The sequence below is a fragment of the Nelumbo nucifera genome, chromosome 1 (assembly GCF_055504915.1).
Source record: "Nelumbo nucifera cultivar China Antique chromosome 1, China Antique-T2T, whole genome shotgun sequence".
Taxonomy (NCBI): domain Eukaryota; kingdom Viridiplantae; phylum Streptophyta; class Magnoliopsida; order Proteales; family Nelumbonaceae; genus Nelumbo; species Nelumbo nucifera.
The window spans coordinates 139,641,141-139,662,474 of record NC_142649.1 but is presented as its reverse complement, the minus strand read 5'-3'; the positions used below and the strand labels follow the sequence as shown (position 1 = coordinate 139,662,474).

Below are 21,334 nucleotides of genomic sequence, written 5' to 3'. Positions count from 1 at the left end.
TTTGTGAAATTTAACATACTTCCATTGCCAATTGCCCATAAGCCATAAGACTTTCCTCAATGGGCCAAAATGCATAGTTGTTGCCTAGCTGCCTTTTCAGGCAAAAATATTTGTCACCTAGACAACTAGAGTACACAAGGTGGCTAGTGGTTAGGAGTTTCAGATTTTGCTTGAGTTATAAAATATGGCAAAAACAAATACCGCCATAAGAACAAAAGTGTCCCCATAATTTTATTTTATTTTACCAGGATTTAGAACATGCATACAAGCAATCCATCCCTAGTCACCATGATCCAAGTACAAATAAGTTGTTTGGCCATTCTCAAATTCTACATATTCAAACACTATCCTATAGAGAAGATAAGTGGTCCAAATAGGATTGAACATGTGATTTATTTCTAGGTTGTTTGCTGCTCCATTATAGGCTCTTCCCTCTATTGAGGGGTGTCTTTGTATTTTTCTTATGGAATTTAAGAAGTTCTTCCCATAGAGGTAGGCTTTCAACTGTTTATAACAGAACATAAGAATGTTATCAACCAAAACCGTATTTGTTCATCTAAACTATCAAGCATAGCATTGTTTCAATATATATATATATACATATATATATATATATATATATATATATATATATGTATATATACATATATACAAAACAAAGCATAATTCATAATTTAGAAAAGGAAAAACCTAGTACTTTTCATATCATTTACAATTGAGAAATAAACAAAAAAATATCAAATGCATCCTAGTTTTAACCTCTTCAGCGGTAAAAAATTCGAAATTTAGATTTTTGCAAGTTATTTCAGAGAAGGATAGAAGAAAAGCAAAAAACCAGGCGATGTGATGACCATGGATGATGGATCCGGTTCAGAAACCCTAGAAGCCACAGCCGAGATGGCCCGCTCTCTCTTGGAGATGTACCTCCCTGGAATTGAAGCTTCCTGTCGCTGATTAGAATAGTTATTGGGACAATATTCCGGCAATGATTGAAGCTGTAAGGTTGGATTTTCGCGCCTTATTCGTTTTAAAGGAGGCCTTACGAGTTTCTTCTCATCATCGTCTTCCTCGTCTGAAGCAGCTGAGTAGGCGTTGAAGAGAAGATCCATGGCCTCGAAGCTGAAGATTTCTGAAGGGGAAGACGAGCGGGATACCTTTTACTTGAGCGACTCCGCTCCGGACGCTGTTTGGCCATGGATCCGAAGTCCGCTGTTCGTGGATGTGGATCGGATTAAGTAGTAAACCAGACTAATCGACCATATCGGGCAGCGGGTCAGTCTTAATCAAGTTTCGGGTCAAGGGAGACCTGCATCAAACCCGAACACTTTTTTGGTAAATTACAAAACCCCCTATTTTGCAACAAAGACCCCTGTACTATGATCGTGAGATAAAGACTCCTTCCTTTAGCTTTCCGTTGAAATCGATGCACAGGATTTGTTTCTTTGCACACAAGCCCAAAGAGCTACGCCCTTTATATGCCTCAACTGGCTCAGCTGTTCCAATCTCTCTACCCAGTCCAGCTAGACCTTGGCCACTGCTGTAGCCCTTGCTACCTCATCTGGTGGTTGAACAGGGGAGTACAGTCAGCTTGGTTATTATCATATTTTCACAGCAAATAAAGGTATAAAAGCGAAGCAATGGTCTTGTTCGGTGAGATTTTTTTTTTCTTTCTTCAGCTTCCCTTCCACTCGATCATTCAATGAAATTTCAGGACATCTTGCAACATCAATGGTTGTGCAAACCCTAGATTTTGTTAACAGGATTTTGTTCACATATCTAAGCATTTTTAAGAGCGGGTTCAGCTTTACTGGCTTTTAAATTCGGACTACTTAATCTCCTATATGCTTTGATCTAAATATTCTCTGGTTCATTGAGGATAAGCTCTTAAATTGTAATGCAGCAGTGGTTTAATGGAGGAAGAGTAGGTTAGCTTTGAAACTCTTTGGTTTCCTGCTGATTAGTGATTCTGTGACGTTAAGCTTGATATGTATTTCTTCGTTTTCTCCTTGCTTTCCGTGTAGAGATCTCTGTTTGGCAGAGCCTTCTCTACGAAGGTGCTCGCAGTGGCATCGACGCCGGTTGTTGGAACTCCGAACATGGTACTGGTAATGGTGGTTGTCAGTGCTACCCTTCTAGTACTAGCCTGAGATCGGCTCCGACCGACAACGAATGATGGCGGAACCACCACGGCTATAGTCGATGCTGCTACCTTGATCACTTCTTTGTTATCTCCTTCAGATTTCTTCTTTTGTTACCGTTGGCGCTACCGTTGTTTAGTTCTTCGTCAACCAACAAAGTTTTCAGCATTTTCGATTTTCACCACTCAACTGCTCCTCTTGTGGCCGAGCTGTAATGAATTTATCCTCGACAAGGTCCAACAATGTCAAAAGGAGGATACACTTTCTCATTTGGCTCAGATCATTCACCTGCAACCAACGGAAAACAGAGGAAACCAGAAAGAAGAAAGGAGAGGAGATAAAGGGGAAGGGGAAGAAGAGAGATCGGGGGAGAGAGAGGGACAGAGAGAACTTTTGAAATCCGTCCTGTTGTTAATGTATCGTGAGGTCGGAGAACATGAACAATGTCTTTCTCCGAATAATTATTACAAAGATAGTATAGGAGTTAAAAAAAATATTATAACATATATTTTAACAGAAGACCAAGGGAATGTCATAGTATGGGAGTTTTTGTCACAAAACAAAATACAGGGGATCTTTATCACAGACCCTATAGTACAAGGGGGAGTCATTGTAATTTAGAAATGAGTCATTGTAATTTAGAAATGCACGGTGCACCCTTTAGTGCCTTTGAAAAACTATAAATACAGGCATCGCCATTTGTCAAAAACAGTGATACTACTGTTGGGTAATCCTATTCCACTTAGTCGGATCACATCGGATTCAGGTTCGAGTGACTTTATTTTGGGTTAGGCTGTGAAAAAACAATTCAACCAACCTATTGAAATGTTAAGCGTGCCGATTAGGGCTCTAATGGGTCGACTTAAGCTAAAGTTAGCATAAACCTGGTCCCAATAAGGAATTAGATAGTCACAGACCTAATCCTGACACGAATTCTATAGTTTTGTTTGAGTTTATTTATTTTTTAGTTGTTAAGCTAAAAGGCTGGAAGGCAATGCATGGTATGGGAAGAGCGCCCTGATCGAACCCTCATAAATTTTGACCAATAACAAATTAGGATCTGTTTGCTTCGTAGTTGCATGGAATCGGAACCAAAAATCAGAATTAAAATCAAAATCTTTTGAAATTTTAATCAGAATGATTTATTCTTAGAGGGAATGTCATTCTAATAGAAATAAGAGTGGAATTTCAATTCCATCCAATCAAACAATTGAAATTCTAGACCCCTATTCCCGTGAACCAAACGGGCTCTTACTTTTCCAAACGATTTAAAATAAATAGATCAAGAGGTGGCAAATCTTATTAAACAAACTATGAACCTCCAAATTACAACTTTTGGGTTGTAACAAATCACACAATAATCATGTATCAAATGCTCTAAGTCGGTATATTAACATATCAAATTTGTTCTATTTTTAATATTCAAAAAAAATTCCTTTTTATCACATTTGCACCTGCTAGCAATGTAAATTTTGCACCACATTTGCACCACCTTTCTCCTAACTCAGTTCTCTCAAAATATATAACATGGGGACCACATTATCTTGCTTCCTACCTCACTCGCAAAAGCCCGCCTCCTTCCCTCCATTCTCTTGCACATAAGGTAAGAAAAACACCATTTTGCTTCCTATTTTACTTTACACAACCAAACATAAGGTACAAATTAGAAAAGTTTTAGGGACATGGCTGAGCTGGCCCAGAGGCCCGTGGCCATTTGTCACAACTCAGCCATGTCGGTACAGTCCGGCCGAGCTACGGCATTACCATTATCCTGCCGATCACGTCAGCTACGCCCCTTACGGATAAGCCCGCCTAGAGGATAGGGATGGGAAGACAACCCTATCGGGGATGCGTATGAGGCAGGACACGACCCGAAGGCCCGCCGTCACTGCCAGTTCCCGTGGACGGGACTACCATAGCCAGACACACCAGTAAGTGCGCATCCCCGCCAAAGAAAGGCTCGACAAAAGGACACCGCCCTTCGTAGTCTCTGTCGCTGAGTCAAGTTTGGTCAAGGATCACCCCACACGACCCAAGAGGGAGGCCATACACACTGCAGCCCCGGACATCAGAGATGTCGAAATTAAAGAGCTCTGGCAACGTTTGGAAGAGTTAGAGCGCACTTCCACCCATAAGAGCGCAATTCCCGCCGTAGACCAACCTGTGCAGGTCACCGCACATATCACCAAGGAGCCACCCTTCATCCAGGACATCGTGGACGAGATACCCCATGTTGGATGGCGAGCCCCCTAATTCGACAAGTACGATGGGAACTCTGACCCTTTCGACCATATCACGGCGCTCAAAGCCCAGATGATGCTACATGGTGCGTTGGAGGGACTAATGTGCAAAGCCGTAGTAACCACGTTGCGGGGCCCAGCCTTGGCATGGTACTCCTCCTTGCCACCGAGGTCTATAGCATCATGGGCCCAACTAGAGACCCAGTTCCTGAACAGTTCACAGCTAGTCAGAAGCATTGGAAAACTTCGGCCAGCCTTATGCAGGTTTGACAAAGGAAGGCAGAATCCCTTAGAGATTACCTAGCAAGGTTCAACAAAGAAGCACTCCAAACCAGGGACTTAAATCAATCAGTTGCGGTGACGGCCATACAACACAGATTCCACTCTTCCCCATTCAACTTCTCCATCTCCAAGAATCTTCCTCAGACGTTAGTCGCGCTAATGAGCCACGCGCAGAAGTATATCAACGCTAAAAAAGCCCAAGTGCAGCTCAAAGACGAAGATGATAAGCCCGACAAAAAAAGGAGAGAGATCAACGAACGGAAGTCCAAGAGGTTGAACAAAGACCATAAGAGACAAGATCGCCGGACCGACTATAGATCCCGCACCCCTTCGCCGATCTATCAGAATTTCATTCCACTTAATATTCCGTGGTCTGAAATTCTGATGCAAATCCGCGACCGCAACAATGTCAGGTGGCCCGAGAAGATGAAGATGCAATGTAACAAGAGGAACCAAGACAAATATTGCGAGTTCCACAAGGACCACGACCACGATACGAAGAACTATTTTGACCTGTGCAACCATATCGAATATCTGATTAGGCGCGGTTATCTCAACGACTTCATAGACAGAAAGGAGAAGTCAGCCCAAGAGGAACGAAGAGCGGACAAAGCTTGGCAACCCTCGCCCCGAGGCCCCCCAGCCGACGTCATCCACGTGATATCGGGAGGAACCGCTGCCAGAGGGGAAAGCAGCTCGGGATGAAAAAGATATGCTCGACTATGCGAGATCGACGACCGAGGTCATGGAAGGAGGTGCGACACACCTATCACCTTCACTAATGACGACCTCCGAAGGGTCCAGACACCACACAATGACGCCTTGGTCATCACAGCCGAAGTGGCCAACTTTGAGTTGCGGCGGATCCTAGTCGACATAGGGATTTCTACCGACGTATTGTTTGAAGATGCATTCGAAAAGCTCGGCATTGACAAAGAACGGCTTACACCAGTTAGCACTCCCTTGATAGGATTTTTGGGAAAGTTCCTCCAGCCCACTGGGAGGATAACTCTTCCCCTCTTGATCGGAGACGATGATGTGACTGCGATGACCATGGTAGATTTCATCGTGGTGCGTTGCCCCTCATCTTACAACGTGATCCTCGGCAGGCTGACCCTCAACACCTTGTAGGCCGTAGTCTCAATGTACCACCTTGCCATGAAATTTCCAACCAAGTGTGGCATAGGGGTGGCGTGCGGAGACCAGAAAACAACATGACACTGCTATCAATTATCATACCGAGGACCATGTCCAACGACCAATACATTGATGGCAGAATCATATGACCTGCGTGACGAAATAAAGGCACAGTGCAGTCGACCTGTGGAAGACCTCGTCCAGGTCCTCCTATTTGAGGATGATCCCGAAAAGACAATCCAAGTTGGCTCCCTACTAGGCGACCACCTCTGAGAGGAACTTGTGCGACTACTGAGGAATAATGCTGATGTATTTGCTTGGTCGGTAGAAGACATGCCTAGGGTCAATCCAAAAGTTATCACACATCGACTGAACGTCGACCCCCGTTACCAACCTGTGAAGCAGAAGAAGAGAAACTTCGCCACAGAGCGATGGAAAGTAATCGCTGATGAAGTACAGAAGTTGCTCGACGCCGGCTTCATTAGGGAAGCCAAATACCCTGATTGATTGGCTAGCATAGTGATGGTGAAGAAGGCCAACGGGAAGTGGAGAATCTGCATCGACTTCACCGACCTGAATAAGGCATGTCCCAAAGACAACTTTTCCCTGCCAAGGATCGACTAGCTCGTCGACGCACTAGCAGGACATGAGCTCCTAAGCTTCATGGACTCCTTCTCAGGAAAAAACCAGATCCAGATGGACCTGGATGACCAGGAGCGAACAGCCTTTATCACTGACTACGCCCTGTACTACTACAAGGTAATGTCCTTTGGCCTCAAAAACGCCAGCGCCACCTATTAGTGACTGGTGAATGAGGTATTCAAAGAACAAGATGAGGTTAAACTCAACCAAGTGCGCCTTCGGGGTTGGCTCCAACAAGTTTCTGGGGTTTATGGTAACACAGAGAGGAATCGAAGCAAATCCAGAGAAGATAAAAGCCATCATTGACATGCCATCCCCCCGGACGCACAAAGAAGTGCAACGGCTCACCGGGAGAATAGCTGCCCTTGGCAGGTTTATGTCTAAGTCCGCGAACCGGTGCCTCCCCTTTTTCAAAGCCCTCAAATGACCAAAGGACTTCCACTGGACAGAAAAGTGTAAGTAGTCTTTTCAAGGGACGAGCTATTGCTCTACCTTTCGGTCGGGGATGAGGTCGTCAGCTCAGTACTAGTCAAAGAAGAGGACCGGGTACAGAGGCCAATCTACTACACCAGCAAGGTCCTCAACGGCACAGAGACCCGATACTCTAATCTCGAAAAGTTGGCTCTGGCCCTCGTCACTGCAGTCAGAAAACTCAGACCCTACTTCTAGGCCCACATCGTTCGAGTACTCACCAGCCAGCCCCTTAAGCAGGTGCTACAAAGATCGGAAGTGTCGGGCTGCCTAGTCAAGTGAAGCGTGGAGCTGAGTGAATTCAACATTGAGTACGCACCCCAGCCGGTGATCAAAGCCTATGCCTTGGCAGATTTCATCGCAGAATGTACATTTACCATTGAGGAACCGGCCCCACTGCCCCCAACATGGACCCTCCATGTAGATGGCTCATCAAACCAGCAAGGCAGCGGCGCCGGCCTTATCCTCCTTGGCCCGGACGACGTAGTGTTGGAACACACCCTCAAGTTTGACTTCAAAGCATCCAATAATGAGGCCGAATATGATACCCTGATTGTTGGGCTCTGCCTTGCTTTGGACCTCGAGGCACGATGAATTGAGGCCTTCAACAACTCTCAACTCGTGGTCAACCAAATCCACGGCCAATTTGAGGCTCAGCCTCTGTCTATGGTGAGTTACCTACAGAAGGTGCAAGAGCTCATTCAGTAGCTCAAGAATTTCAACATCCAACAAATCCCTCGAGCCGAGAATGCCTAAGTCGACGCCCTTTCAAAGCTCGCTAGCTCGCCGCAGACTGACCTTGACTCAATTGTCCAGTTAGACACGCTGGCCCAGCCGAGCATCGCACCATCAGTCATCCTCATCCTTCCAGTGAAACATGGCTCATCTTGGATGGATCCCATAATCGAGTATCTTCGAGAGGGCACTTCCCCGGAGGATCGAGTAGAAGCGAAAAGACTCCAACACAGAACAACCAGGTACTGCCTAATACAGGGTCAACTCTACCACCGTTCCCACACGCTTCCATACTTGAAGTGCCTCCCCCAAACCGAAGCAGACTTCGTCCTTAGGGAGATACATGAGGACATTTGCAGAGATCACCCCGGCGCCCGCATACTAGCCCATAAGGCGCTCCGACAGGGGTATTTCTAGCCGATGATGAAGCAGGATGCCGCCCAGTTAGTGTGGAAGTGCGATAGTTGCCAACGTCACTCTAATCTCCATCACCAGCTTGCGGCCCCTTTGAAGTCGATCACCAGTGGCCGTTTGCCCAATGGGGAATGGACATCCTCAACCCCTTCCCCACCATGATTGCACAGAAGAAGTTCCTTCTGGTAGCAGTGGACAAGTATGAAGTGGGTAGAAGCCGAAGCTCTAGCATGCATCACCGCCCACAATGCCTAAAACTTCCTTTGGTAGGGAATTGTCTACCGCTTCGGTATCCCGCACGTGTTTATCACAGACAATGGAACACAGTTCACCGATAAGAAGTTCGAGGCCCTCTGTGCCGACCTAAGGATTGATCACTGGACTACCACAGTACACCGACCTCAGAGCAATGGGTGGACCGAGGTAACCAACCACATCCTGCTACACGGCCTGGAAACACACCTAGATCAGGCCAAGGTAAGGTGGGTTGAGGAGCTGCCGAGCATTCTCTAGGCCTACAGGATGACCCCACTAACTGCCACTGGAGAGACCCCTTTCAGTCTGACCTACGGGGCCAAAGCCATGATCCCCATGGAAATAGGTTCCTCAAGCAGAAGATGGCATGGCATTACGATTCTAAGGTAAGAAGACGCGAATTCAAAACATGCGACTTCGTTCTACACAGAGTCATAGTCCCCACACTAGGAGAAGGAAAGCTCGGACCGAACTAGGAAGGGTCGTACAAGGTCACCAGAGTCCTCGGACTGAGTACTTATAGACTTGAAGACCTCGAAGGCCGACCAATACCAAGGAGTTGGAACTCGGGAAACCTCAGGATGTACTACCATTAGACCAACAAGCAATAAAAGTCTCCTTTTAAGCTACTTTTTCGACCCAAAGGTGCGCCCACACCCACTACACACACCACACACGTACATGCCAAGTCGCACTGCCAACTAAGCTGACTCCGCTGATCGCTAAACGACTGAGCCCATTATGCCCAGTTCGGCAGCGCATTGCCGACCAAGCTACCCGATTCAGATGCCAAGGGCTAAGCCTAAACGTGGAGGAAGAACGCCCCCGCCCACCAAGGCCTGAGGGCGGTCGAGGAACTCCGCACAACTGCCGGATTAATGGCTGAGCTAGCTGGGAAATGGCTAGCCCTAGAAGGGCCCCAAAGGCTCCCGAGACCAGAAACTGAGCATCCCATGGCTGAGAGCTCGGGAACCGAAAGATCTCGGACAATGACACCTCAGTCAACACAAGATTGGGGACGTCAAGGCATAGCCCAGCCGGCTACACCTCGACCAAGTACACCTCGGCCGACACAAGACTACTGATGCCAAGGCATAGCCCAACCAGCTACACCTCGGCCAACTACACCTCGGACAACGACACCTCAGTCAGCACAGGACTGGGGATGCCGAGGCATAGCCCTACCGACACAAAACTGGGGACGTCAAAGCATAGCCCGATCGGCTACACCTCGGCCAACTATACCTCAGTCGACTATACCTCGGCTGACGAACTAAAATCACGAAGTACAAAGAGGCCGCCCAAGGCACAACCGACCCCGGCCCACGCAATAGCACGGCCAGCCACACTCCGACCAACAGAATCGCACAAGATAGGAGCATAACCCATTCCGACACACACAACAACCCAGCCAAATAGGCTTCGACTTGAAAAAGAGACACAAGTGTAGCAACACGTGATCAAATAAAGAAACATTAACATTTAACTAAATTGTTCATTACATCACTTAAAGCTCGGCATACCGAGCCAAAAGTAAACATGGAAGGCAGCCTATCAATCATCAGCGGTAGAGTCAGCAGCACCGACAATGGCTTTGGCCTCATCTTCAGCTCCCTCAGCGGACCCTTGCGGAGAATTTGGATCAAAGGCATCCCAGTCTTACGACTCAACGACCAACTCCGGGTGGCAGTGAAGGATCCTTCGTCGGAAGAGATTGAACCCATCCGCGAAGGAAGCCTCGGCGTACTCATCCATATGTAGCTGCATCTCCTCCGATGCCTTGTACTCATTGACGACTTCCTCAGTAGCCTCCTGCCTCAACCTATCTCGCTCAGCCTTAAGCTCAGCGTGAAGGGATGAGAGATCCATCATATGGATAGCCGAACCCTGCAAATAGGTAGGGCGAAATTTCAAAAATTTCTCTCTCTCCCATGTGGGAATCACATTCCCTGTTTTAGAACATTTGCATTTTCAATGATTAATCTTGAATCTAAACTGAACCAGATCTGAAACCAAATAGTAGGAGAGGGATGTACCTGATACGAAGTAGCAGTAACTCCCAACGAAAGTGTTCACACCCAAGAAAAACTCTAAACACTGCTCCCACTGAAAATGACACAGCGTAGGGTGACTAGAATCAGCAGGTTCTTCACAAGAACCAAATCCTTTAGCAAGAATTCGATGGAGGGTATGTGAGCATGACTTCAAATACGTTTTTCTCCAAAAACTGATATCAAGAACACTTCTTGATCGCTCCTACAGTGGAGATCGAACTAGCAATGGCGGCAGTAGGAGGAGGGCACAAGAGCAGAAGTTGGTGCAGTCTTAATGTAGTTGTCTTCTCTCTTTCTGTGATCTAAAATCAGTTGTGATGAGAGATTGTGTTGAATGGTCCACCCCTCCTCCTTTTAAATTAAAGAGATCAGCTCCTAAATATATTTTGCAAAACAAATTTCAATGATTGAAATCGACTGCCGACAGCTTTGGTTTCCATCAGAGAGAGTGCATCCCTGATCATTCACTTTGTCCGACAAAGGGGCTGATCCTGTCACTATGATCACCCACTCAGGTGAATTCTCGGACTGTCCCAACATTCCCAAGTTTTGACCCCCTCTAAGGATCTCACTGATTGGCATATCAAAGATAGCCCAATCCGACACCTACTGCAGTATCATAATCGAGTCTAGGGGTCAGGTGTATCATTTCAGTTTTGTCCACTAGTCACCAAGGTCCAGGGCAATACTGGAATTCTGGTCCAGTTCAGGGTTTCAAGCAAACCCACACTGCATGTACCTCAGGTATCACCTTGGCAGATGAGACAAGCCACCCCAACCAACTTGGCGGCACATCAGTGTCAGCCTTGGCAGGATAAATCTCCCCAGATCTATCCAACGGTTGTGAAGATTCTAAACTAACACAAGTCTCATATGTGTCCAGTTTAAGGGTATTACAGAGAAACACACCATAATAACATGAATCAAATATGTACTTTATTCATTTACATTAAATGTCATAAGGTACATCATTCTGATTGGAGCTAAGGGCATACATTGTCTAATACGGCGATCTCTCGCTTCAGCTCCCAGACAAGACTAGTCTGCTCGGTCAGCTGCACCTTTAGCTTGGCCACCTCCCTCTCCAGCGTGGCCAACCACTCCCTAGGGCCTAAAGCTCGGCCAACTGGGCCTTCTACCATAGGTACTTGGAGTGTTCCCACTCGTACGATGATCGAAGGTCTCGGAGACGATCAACCGGTGCAACCGCTACACAAGCATCCTGCAGACGAACATGATAAGTGTATCGAAAAGGAGAGCAAAACACAAGGAATAAGAAGAAGAAGACTTACTTGGGCAGCAGACCGTAGTAGTGCACACTCCAAGGCTCTGCTACCGACCCGACCGATTTCTGAGCTATTAACATTGTCATGATTCCCCGCAGTAACTTCTCGGGAACCCTAGGTGTCTCCAGATTATCATCCACGCGAATTGACCACCTTGGCACGTGCAGACCCGAGCAACTGCCTGCCTCAGTTACCGACACACCTGCGGGACGACGGACCCCTTCAGGGTCAACCACAACAAAGTCATCCTCCTCGACCTCCCGCTATCGGACTCTTCTTCGTCGATGAGCCACCCTGTTTGTGGATTATGGCCGCTCTTCTGCCTCGGGATGAACCTCCAGTTGCACACCAACTCGTTCCTGCCTTTGTTGAAGCGCCTTCATCCAACGAACAATCTCTTCCTCGCTGGCCATACGTACACCTGCAAGACAGGATACCCAAGGTAAGTACAAAGCAGGCAAGGCAAATTTAACTCGACAAACAAAAGTAAAGGAAATAGACCGGCCACCCTTTCCATCAGCCCGATGAGCACCAACATCTCCAAGCATGTGTACGCGATAACGTTGATTTCGTGGATCATGCTCAGGGCCGACCTCTCCTCCCAAGTAAGCACCGACCATTGGGGCTACGATAGAGTTGTTCTCGGCCCCCACAACTTGGCAAGAAAAGGGAGACCCCTGGGGATGCGCACAAAGAAGAATGACTCATTACAGTGCTTCACAGAAGAAGGGGCCCCTACCAACGACCGAATATTCCGTCGGGTGGAGAAGTAATAGTACCCCTGCTGGTGGTGTTTTAGTTGGAGCATAAAACTCACCATCCCCAGGGTTAGTTCTATATCGTGGATGGCACAGTAGGACATAAGGCTGAGCAAAAACCTAAAGGAGTTTGGCATCAGTTGCACTGGCAACACCCTGTACCAATTTAGCACATCGACGAACCCCTCGCTCAATGGGAACCTCAACCCAGTCTCCAAGCTGTGCTCATAAACACACAACTCACCGGGCTGAGCATCAGTGGCCATCTCCCCGGGCAGCGGACACCTCATTTGGTATTCCGCAGGAATGACGTACGTAGCTCGGATCCGAGCCATATCCCTGGGTGCCAAGACGCAGAGAGTGGTACCTGATGAGGGTGGATTTGGCCCTCCAATGACAATGTGACACCTGGCACCTCGTGACAAATAGGTGCAACATCATGACAACTAAGTGCTAACTACACCAGGCAACTGGCCACATACAAGCAACTCGCCACCTTGTAGCACCTACAGGTAGCTCATAGGCAGTAGGCAACTCGCCACCATGCAAGCACTCGCAAGCAGTAGGCAACTCGCCACCATGTAGCACTCGCAGGCACTAGGCAGCTCACCACCATGCGCCACTTACAGGCAGCTCGCCACCATGCAGCACTTACAAGCAGCTCGCCACCATGCAGCCTGACACCTTACAGACAACTCGCTTCCTAGTCAGACCGACCATCGCGTGACAACTCCGAGGAGCTCACCACCGTACCCTACATTTTACGGGATTGTGACTTGTAACGGCTATATTAGCGCACCCACTCCCTGATTTAGGCAGAAATGGGCAACCTTACCGGTTGGTGGCTTTATCCCCACCTAACACGAAAACAGGTCCCATCACAGCAGGAATCTAGGAACTGCTCCACCAAACCCACGAGGACTCCAGTATATAAAGGCCTCACCCCCCAGGGGTGAAGGGAGGGAAAATGATGCGTAATCTCTGCTCTCAACTCTCCCATTCTCAAAATATCGTTTTCATTTCACTATTAAGTGCTGACTTAGCCATCAAAGTGACCTCGCCGGGTAAACACCCCCGGGTTCTCAGATTCAGTTCATGCAGGTCCCTCAGTTCCCACCATCTACGAAGATGAGAAGATCATCTCCAACAAGAAGTATCCGGTTCAGTTCCCGTCGTTGCTGGTAGCCAGATCACCTCCTATAGGGAGCAACTGGGATGTGCTACGCTAGGGAGCTCCACTTCAGCCTCTAAGTCATCGACCACCTGGGAGCAGACGGGATGACGAGGTACTTAGCAAAAAAAAATGATACGTGACCAGAAACGATTACATCAATTGGCGTCGACTGTGGGAACACACTACAAAAAGCTAAGTTCTCATCCTACAAAAGCTAGGTCCTCTTCTCCCATAAAACTAAATCCTCACTTTTTAGAAACTAAAACTCTCGCATTACAAGGCGGATGCAACGTAATGATAGCTCTAAGGCGCCCACCTAGCGGCCTGGCGGTCTGGCGTGGCCTACGCGCGGCCTGGCGGCCTTGCAGCCTGGCACATGCACCGGCCTGGTGCCTTGGCACGGGCGCCGACCTGGCGACCTGGCCCAGGCACGAACTGACAAACTGATAAATGACTTCCTCATCGCATAAGACCCAGTTGCCTCTTCGGCATGGGCAAAATCAAGGAGTGGACTACGAGTCGCTCCCAGAGCCTAAGGGCTAAAGTACCAAACTGGCAGAGACCTCGGCACCTGGTCAGCCCAACTCCTCACAGGCAGCTCGGCACCTGGTCAACCCGGCACCTCACAAGCAGCTCGGCACCTGGTCAGCTCGACACCTGGTCAGCTCGGCACCTCACAGGCAGCTCGGCACCTGGTCAGCCCGGCACCTCACAAGCAACTCGACACCTGGTTAGCCTGACACCTCATAGGCAGCTCGACACCTGGTCAGCCCCACACCTCACAGGTAGCTCGGCACCTGGTCAGCCCAGCACCTCACAGGCAGCTCGGCACCTGGTCAGCCCGACACCTCACAGGCAGCTCGGCATCTGGTCAGCTCGGCACCTCACAGGCAGCTCGACACTTCACAAGTCCCAGTCACCTCTTCGGCATGGGCGAGCTAAGACCTAGTCGCCTCTTCGGCATGGGAAAAGTCCAGGAGTGGATTACGAGTCGCTCCCAAAGCCTAAGGGCTACAATACTGCATAAGACCTAATCGCCTCTTCGGCATGGGCAAGCAAGTCCCAGTCGCCTCCTTGGCATGGACACTTAAGACCTAGTCGCCTCTTCAGCATGGCCAAGCAAGTCCCAGTCGCTTCCTTGGCATGGACACTCAAGGCCCAGTCACCTCTTCGGCATGGGCGAGCTAGTCCCAGTCGTCTCCTTGGCATGGGCACTTGAGGCACAATCGCCTCTTCGGCATGGAAAAAATCAACAAGAGTGGACTATAAGTCGCTCCTAGAACCTAAGGGCTAAAGTACCGAACTGACAGAGACCGCGACACCCCTTAAGACAATCACCCCTTCGGCATGGGCAAAATCTAGGAGTGGACTGCGAGTCAATCTCAGAGCCTAAGAAACTGAATCAACGCTTACGAGCTCGTCGAATTATGGGCCAAAAGGAGAAATCTACTCCCTTTGCCGAGCTATCTTCAGCTTGGGAGTGGGGGGCAAATGATGAGGGCGGATTTGGCCCTCCAATGACAATGTGACACCTAGCACCTCGTGACAACTAGGTGCAACCTCATGACAACTAAGTGCTAACTTACAGGCAACTCGCCACCATGCAGCCTGGCACCTTACAGATAGCTCGCTTCCTAGTCAGACCGACCACCACGTGACAACCCCGAGGAGGTCACCACCGTACCCCGCATTTTATAAGATTGTGACTTGTAACGGCTATATTAGCTCACCCACTCCCTGATTTAGGCGGAAATGGGCAACCTTACCGGTTGGTGGCTTTATCCCCACCTAACACAAAAACAGGTCCCATCACAATGGGAATCCAGGAACTGCACCACCAAACCCACGAGGACTCCAGTATATAAAGGCCTCACCCCCTAGGGGCGAAGGGAGGGAAAATGATGCGTAATCTCTGCTCTCAGCTCTCCCATTCTCAAAATATCATTTTTAGCTCACTATTAAGTGCTGACTTAGCCCTCGGAGTGACCTCACTGGGTAAACACCCCTGAGTTCTCTAATTTAGTTCATGCAGGTCCCTTAGTTCCCGCCGTCTACGAAGATGAGTAGATCATCTCCAGCAGGAAGTAGCCGATTCAGTTCTCGTCGCTGCTGGTAGCCAGATCACCTCTTGCAAGGAGCAGCTGGGTTGCGCTACGCTAGGGAGCTCCACGTCAGCCTCTGAGTCATCGGCCACCTGGGAGCAGACGGGATGACGAGGTACTTAGACAAAAAAATGATACGTGACCAGAAACAGTTACATTAATACCGAACTGGCAACCTGCCCGAAGTGGAAACTCCACTTCCATCCTGGAGGGACCAGCCTCGACTTCCTCAACTTCAGCAGCCACGAAATCTCTCAGCTCAGGCTCATAGGTCAAGCCGCGAAAAGAGCTAGAACCAGAACTATTGGAGGACCCGGATGAGGAAGATGACCAACCAGATGAAGAGGACATACCAGAAAATTTACGAAGCTGAAGAGCAAAAGCTACTGAGCTATCTATTGAGCTATCCGTCGAGCTATCTACCGAGCTATCTACTGAACTACATGACCAATGAATATGTCGAGCAGTGAATGCCAAACACACTCTTGCAAGCAATACTGAGGATAGGGGCCCCCCCCCTCTTCCCTTTTATAAACCATCAGGGGCACATACCGAGGAGAGATCAACGGTGCAGATGAAGCACCTTTGACAACGCCTTGGAAGGCCAATCGACGCGACCAATAACGTACGACAGGAAGCCTCGGATATCGAAGCGACACCTTCGGCAGGCATCGGTTGTGCCCATTAATTGTGCCGGTTCAACTATAGTACCGGTCCAACCTTCGACGCGGAGACCCGCAGTGCCGGTTTACCTTTCGACACGGATCTTTGGCTAAGCCACTCAAATCCCCAGCTAGGTAGCTTACGGCCATAAGGCTGCGTAGTAGTATGGACGAGCACTCCCCCTCCTCAACAACAGAACTGGGGGAGTGGTTCGGGAACCAAAATTTTGATTCTTCTTTAAGTTCTGCAGCCAACAATCGGAGGACTCATCGGCAACGACCAACACAACGCGGATGATACACATGCTCGGAAGTTCCTTAGCCGGGCAGCGAACCTAGGGAACCTCGTCCCTCGGCTTCGGAACTGGGGGAGTGATGTTAGGGACAAGGCTGAGCTGGCCCAGAGGCCTGTGGCCATCTGTCACAACTCGGCCACGTCGGCACAGTCTGGTCGAGCTATGGCATTACCATGATCCCGCCGACCACGTCAGCTAAGCCCTTCACGGAAAAGCCTGCCTAGCGGATAGGGATGGGAAGACAACTCCGCCGAGGAGTAGGACTCTACCCCGTGTAACCTCGGCAGGGAACTCTGCCCCAATTTCCCTGGAAATCTACTCCGATCAGGATACGAACCCTCTGTCTATAAAAAAGTACTCCATGCTCGAGGTAAGGGACACTCTCAACTTCTAACACCCATACTATTAATTAACCCGGACCAACATCCCTATAGCTCGGCCCGGCCATCCACCACCTCCTACTGACTTGAGCGTCGGAGTACTTACCCCGGAATAATTCCTCGGGCCTCTGACTTCTTCCTTGATCGCAGGTCTTGAAGCACGGCTTTGTCCTTGAAGCTCGATCCCGACCTGCCAGGAAAGACTATCTGATTGCCATTCTCAATTCATGCACTACCTCAGATTGAGTGACATCAAAAAAGTATAAAATCTAGTTTACTTTTGCTGTGGGTTTTGCTTTAGTTTCCTTGAAGTTTTATTTTACTTCATTTTCATCGAAAAAAAACAAAACAAAGTTAAATTTAAAACAAAAATAAATCAGGATTTGCATTCCCATACTTAGGTACCAATGCAAATGAAATTGCATTGCAAAAAAAGTAAACCTAAATTACAACCTTTAATATTTTTGTTCGTTAATCACTTTGGGAACTACATACAAAAATACTGTTCAAATAAAATTTTTAGTTTATAGTTAAAGAATGAATAAAGGGTAAAGAGTTTAGCGGAATCAAGTACAAAACAATGTTTAATATGAATAGAGTTCTCCCTGTTCTTTAAATTCATACCAACCTTTTCTTATGTATATCATTTATTTCGTTGATGAGAAAAGCTGGGAAGAATATCGGGATGGTCCTTGATTTTCCCATGTTACTCTTGTTGGTGGTTGAAAACTCTATATAAATAGAGCTTTGGTCAACTCACTGATAGACTACAACAACAATATTATGTTGTTCTTTGTTCATCAAAATTGAGCATCTTCCATTAGTACTTTACGAAGGGCTAGTAAGTGAGTGCATGTCTATTAGAAGTTTATGGGTAGCTGTGGCAATTGGGCGATTTAGGTTGAGCAACCCCATCTAACTCACTAATCCATTAATGACTCAGTTATATAAAATTAAATGGGTTGAGTTCAATCCAAACCCTCTTTGACCTTATCCAACCTGCCCAAACCCATTAATCTTATATTTATGTACTTAAAACAAATAACTAACTCCCACTTGACAAATAAGTTGGTCATAGCTTGGTGGTAATAGTAGTTGCTATTTACATAAGTGGTGAATGTTCAAATCACATTTCATGCATGTTTACACAAGCGACAAAGCCATTTTCTATATTCGAGTTTCAGGTTTGACCAAACCACTTAGGTTCAAACTGGTTAGACCAACTTGAACTATTTAATTGGATTGTCTTCAAGCTAATCACATCAAGAGTGGTTGAACCGTTTGGATTCAGATCAATCTTGTCGAACCAGACTGGACCAGTTCAATCAATGGCGGATTGACATGGACCAGTCCATATCAAGTTTGTGCACGGGTTTGGGCCGAACCTGGCTTGAAGCGGGTCAATGGAAGTAAATCAGACCGATTCAAGTTTGGGTTGGGTTGTACATATACGAGTCGAGTTGGGCAATCAAGTCAAAAAGGCAAGCGAGCTGGATTTTGGGTCAAGCTGGGCAAGTGTCCATTTCAGGTTTGGGTCAACTCGGACCAACCTACCCTAGGTCGGATTGGGTCCAGACTGGCTGACTGACCCAAACGAACCGAATTGAGGTGACTAGGCCTATTCATATTTAGACCAAGTTGAGCTGGTCTGGATTTGGGTCAAGTTGAATTGGATTTATGTCGATTTGGGTGAAGTGTGTTAATTCGAGACAAAACTAATTTGAATGAATAATTAATAGAAAATTAATGCATTAATTATATATTATTTCATTCAAATGAAGAAAATTAAAAAAAGGCTAAGGAATTAATACTTATATCTTTAGTGGTTAACCTAGTGGTTATCCACAACCCAACCCAACCCAACCCATTTAAATTGACCCAATGGGTGATCAACCCATTTCTAACCCGCCAAGTAAATGGGCGGGTTGGGTGGGTTAGATACTGGGTGTGTTGTGTGAAAAATTGCCACCCTTACCTGTGGGATGTTTCATCTTGGAAACCGATTTACAGAAACCCAATTACATTATAGGGGGCAAATGCAGTTTTAAGGAGAGTGATTAAGTGAACAACTCAGCCAATTGCAGTTTTAAGGAGACCCAATTACATTGTAAGGATCAAATGCCCGTTCCATATTCCATTCAAAGTTCAATTTTACATTTTGTAATTCATAGAATGTCAACTTTAAAGGTGATTTTGCACCACTATCTAAGGATGTCAATCGACCGGTTTTGGATTGGATCCAATTTGATCCAAACCTCATCAAATTGGATTTGGATGGTCCATTATAATTATTGGATTGGGCTAGTCTAAAGTAAATTGGTCCATATTCTTATTGGTTTGAATTGGACCTAAACCAAATTTCTAATAATCAAATCATGAGGCCAAACCCTTGTCAAATTTGAAACCAATCAAAACTGAAGCCGACATAAAATCACTTGAAAGTACTTTTATGAAAGCGCTTTTATGAAAATACTTTTATAAAGTAATTTTAGGAAAATTACTTTTACAAAAATACTTTTACGAAAGCACATTTACAAAAGTATTTTTATGAAAACACTTTTATAGAAGCAATTTTATAAAAACACTTTTATGAAAGCACTTTAATAAAAACACTTTTATAAAAATACATTTATACGAAAACAGTTTTATAGAAGTACTTTTATGAAAGCACTTTTATGGAAGTACTTTTAAAAAAGCACTTTATGAAAGTACTTTTATAAAAGCACTTCTATAAAAGTACTTTTATAAAAGCACTATTATGAAAGTACTTTTACAAAAACACTTTTACAAAACACATAAAATCACTTCTATGAAAGTACTTTTATAAAAGCACTTCTATGAAAGTACTTTTATAAAAGCACTTCTACGAAAGTAATTTTATAAAGGTACTTTTACAAGTACTTTTACAAAAGCACTTATACGAAAGTACTTTCATAAAAGTGCTTTTTATATGAAAATACTTTTATCAAACTACTTTTATGAAATCACTTTTATCGAACTACTTTTCTCAATGCCAAAAGGGTATATTTTGTAATTTTTATATGGTTTGTTTTTTATATAATTTTTGATATTTCATTCGGGTTGGATTGGATCTAATCCAGTCCATTTACATTTTAGTGGATTGGATTGGACAGGATCCAATCTATTTGTAAGTGGACTCACATTGGACTGGATCGGGTTGAACCAAATACAGTTCAATTGACACCTCTACCATTATCAAACCTCAAAGTATCATTTTGCAACTTTAGAAGCCATCTTGCAACACTCTCCTTTTACTATGATACTTTTAACAAACCTAAACACAACTTGTACATCAGCACGGCAGCACCTTAATATCCAGTGCTTAATTTCACATGTAAAGAAATTTCAATCATCCCCATCGATTCACTTGATAAATAAACTATTATTTTTACTTTCTAGTTATAAGTTCTTTTAACTAAAAAAAGCTTTTGTATTGCATATGTGTAATATTTCATGGTATTTTTTGGTCATCAGTTTTTTGTATTCAACAATTCAATGCAAAACTTCATACTAGGATATAGACTAATCAAACCACTAGAGGGATGAAGTATAAATTTTGAACCATAAATTGAAAACAGAACTTGAGGCATAGCAAGATACATTTGGGGTTGCCACATAAACTGTTGTACTTAATTAGAGGCGGATGTTAGAACAAAAACATGTTAAGTCTTCAAATTAGATTCGTTGAATATAATAAGAAATGAACCATCATAGAAAGTAAAACCAATTTGTTGGGTGGCTCATCCAAGTAGTCTTTAACCAATTGGACAACACTTCTATAATAAAAAAACAATTGGAAAACTGTTGAACACGGGTTATTCATGGAAGAATCAAACTTTGTTAATGCCTTTGTCAATATCAGCTTATGTACTTCCAACTAGGGGTGTCCATAAAAAACCGAAAAATTGAACCGAACTGAGAAAACTGAACTGCAAAATGCAATTAACCGAACCGATCGGTTCGATTTCGGTTTGGATTTTTTGAAAAACTGAAGAACTGGTTGGGTTTTCGGTTAACCTACAAAAAAATTGGCGGTTAACCGAACCAACCGGTATATATATTTATATGTATATATTATATATTCTTAATATATGTCACATACATTCTATATATATAAATATATATTCATTATATATAAATATATACTTATATTATATTTATAATAATCTATTTATAAATATATTATTTATTTTTAAAATATTTATAATATATAATATATCATTTATTATTTATAATATAATAGTATACATATATTTATATAATATATATTATAAATATAAAAAACTG

At 45.5% G+C, this 21,334-nt stretch overlaps 1 protein-coding gene across 2 annotated transcripts in view; it reads right to left on the bottom strand.

The window, feature by feature from the left end:
- LOC104585723 (Transducin/WD40 repeat-like superfamily protein) overlaps positions 1-1,325 on the bottom strand; it is a 92,988-nt gene extending 91,663 nt beyond the window's left edge. The window contains exon 1 of one of the 2 annotated variants that reach the window (XM_088894465.1): positions 836-1,325. In XM_088894465.1, coding sequence (XP_088750591.1) covers positions 836-1,109 — 274 coding nt within the window. In that variant the 5' untranslated portion in view covers positions 1,110-1,325. The remainder of the gene's footprint in view (positions 1-835) is intronic. The other variant, XM_010242693.3, reaches the window with a different exon arrangement.
- Positions 1,326-21,334: the final 20,009 nt, after the last annotated feature.